Source organism: Populus alba, chromosome 8 (genome assembly GCF_005239225.2).
Source record: "Populus alba chromosome 8, ASM523922v2, whole genome shotgun sequence".
Taxonomy (NCBI): domain Eukaryota; kingdom Viridiplantae; phylum Streptophyta; class Magnoliopsida; order Malpighiales; family Salicaceae; genus Populus; species Populus alba.
Window position 1 is genome coordinate 14,116,507 of NC_133291.1, and position 2,470 is coordinate 14,118,976.

The 2,470-nt window shown below is 28.8% G+C and overlaps 1 protein-coding gene across 1 annotated transcript; it reads left to right on the forward strand.

The window, feature by feature from the left end:
• The first annotated feature begins 1,631 nt into the window (after nucleotides 1–1,631).
• Nucleotides 1,632–2,135, forward strand: LOC118061064 (heavy metal-associated isoprenylated plant protein 19). Its single transcript, XM_035074434.1, has 3 exons — nucleotides 1,632–1,664; nucleotides 1,718–1,799; nucleotides 1,888–2,135. Exons 1-3 carry the CDS (start codon nucleotides 1,632–1,634, stop codon nucleotides 2,133–2,135), a joined length of 363 nt encoding a protein of 120 aa, XP_034930325.1.
• Nucleotides 2,136–2,470: the final 335 nt, after the last annotated feature.

Genomic DNA, 2,470 nt, shown 5'->3' on the forward strand with positions numbered 1-2,470 from the left:
ATGGTCCTGAAAAGTCCAGGTCCATCAAGTGCATACAGGTAAGATTCTATTTTCCTTAGAATAACAAGGGCTGTCACTTTTCCAGGACTAGCTCTCTCACCTAAAATGTCACCGTATTAGTAGAGTAACTTGTCTCCTTTTGCAGAATGTAAAAGGAAATACGGATAAAATGACAGAATCTTAGAGTTCCATTTGCACGCGCAAATTCGAATTTCCGTTGAAAATTAAATTAGAGAAAATATAATTTCCATTGATAATCATTGATTCTTCATCCTATATATATTAAAAAATATATTATATATTCTTAATTATAAAATCTATGCATATTGTGGAATAAAAATTAAAAAACATTTTAAATATTATTTAAAAGAATGATTATTATGTTGAGTATCAATATAATCTACCAGGCAAACATGATTTATGTTTAAATGCTTAAATAAAAGCATTATAGATAAGATGATATTAGTTGTACTGATAAATTAATCATAAAAAATTAAGTCACAAATAATTTTTTTAAATATTTAAGAGATTATAACATGTTGCACTTAAATTTTAAATTTAAAGTAATTAACTATTGAATTGATAATAAATTATATTATTTAATTAATTCTAATTATTATTATGTTTTATTCTATATTTATGTTAACATATTAAGAATTTAATAGGTAACACTCTTTAAGCATCATGTTAAGTAATTAAAATAGAATGTAAATAAAGTATGATCTGATTATGAGTAAATTTTAGAAATTAGAGGAACTAGAATGTAAAATCAAATAAAGATATGATTATATAAATTTATAATAATTATATTAAAATAAATCATGTGATATTTTTTAAGGGATTGATGATGACACTAATCCCACATCGGTTAGGATGGTAGGTCTCCCAGTAGGTATTGTTTCACTAAAACCATATAGGAAATTTTGTTCTTTTAAAAGATTTTTTTTTTTTTTTGAGAAGAGAGATGTTTTTTTTGTGCTTATAAGAAACTAATGGCTTTGTCTCTTAGCCAATGTGAGAGTGGTCGCATCATCAGGGGCAAAATGATATTTTAAAGGTGTTTAATAATGCAGCTAAAGCATTGTTTGCTTAAATTTTGATTTTTTTTGTTTAAAATTAATTTTTTTTGGTATTTTTAAATTATTTTAATGTTTTAATATAAAAAAATAAATTTTAATAAATAAAAAAATTATTTTATATATTCTCAAGTAAAAAATATTTTGAAATACAATTTTCTGCACATTCTTAGGCATTTTCCTTTACCGTGATTATAGAGGTTAAGTTTTCTTTATAAACATAATATTATCCTCGTAACATGTACAACAAAACACCATAATAAATAGATATATTAAAGAGTTGTCAGAGGGAAAGAGGGAATGTCAAAGTTGCCATATGAAAATCATGAGCACGAGGAAACTGGCCATCAAGAAGAAGATGAGGCCGGTCATAATCCTCTTCACTACGTACATAAGATCTTGTAAACCAGAAGCATCCACAAACCCTAATCTACTATCATTATCTACCAAAAATAACCCTTTTCATATGATTACTCAATACCCTTTTGACCAACCTTCCTTTTTTTTAAAAAAAAAAAAACCCTCTGTTCCTTCTTTTTACAGCTCCAAAGCAATATGGCAAATGAGAAGAAAAGGGAAGAATTAAAAGTAACATTTAATTCAACTTCTTTAAAATCCCACTTTTTTTTTTAATTTAACAGGTGGTTATTGTAGAATTCAGAGTCTCCATGCATTGCAATGCATGTGAAAGAACCATGGCCAGGATCATTTCGAAGTTCAAACGTAAGCTTCCTTGATCTTTCGCAAAGATAAAAAGTGTTCATATGTTACGTGAAGCAATCATTTTATGCCTTCGTTAATTGTATTCTAGGTGTAGAGACATTCACAACGGATATGAGCAAACACAGAGGTGGTGGTAACAGGCAGAATCGACCACAAAAACTCTTAAAGAAACTAAAAAAGAAGACAAGGAAGAAGGTAGAGATTGCAGCCAGCAAAAGGGAAGAAGAGGGATCAAAAGATACAGGAGAAAATGTAGCCTCAGAGGCAATTCCACAGCCAATTAATGGCCATTGCCCTCCAATCTTCTATGATTGCTGTGAAAATGAAGATTTGTAAATGGTTTTTAGTGATGAGAATCCAAATGCATGCTCGATCATGTTGGAATACTTATGGAGAGCATAGTTTTTGGATCACTCATTTTCTGTAGAGATACACAGCACCCATTGGAGGCACTGCAAGTCTATAATCAACGATTACAATCTTTTCACCATTATTTAATTTTTATGCGTGTTAATTTCTCATCAAATTGTTGGATGGGATGAAAAAAAATTCAGAATTTAATTTTTCAGTTCTTTATGGGAACAATAATTAATAGTTGGGACCCTTTTTAATTCCATGTCTGAAGTGTATCATTAGTAGTAAAACCCTTTTCGTAGTTAATTTTGACCATT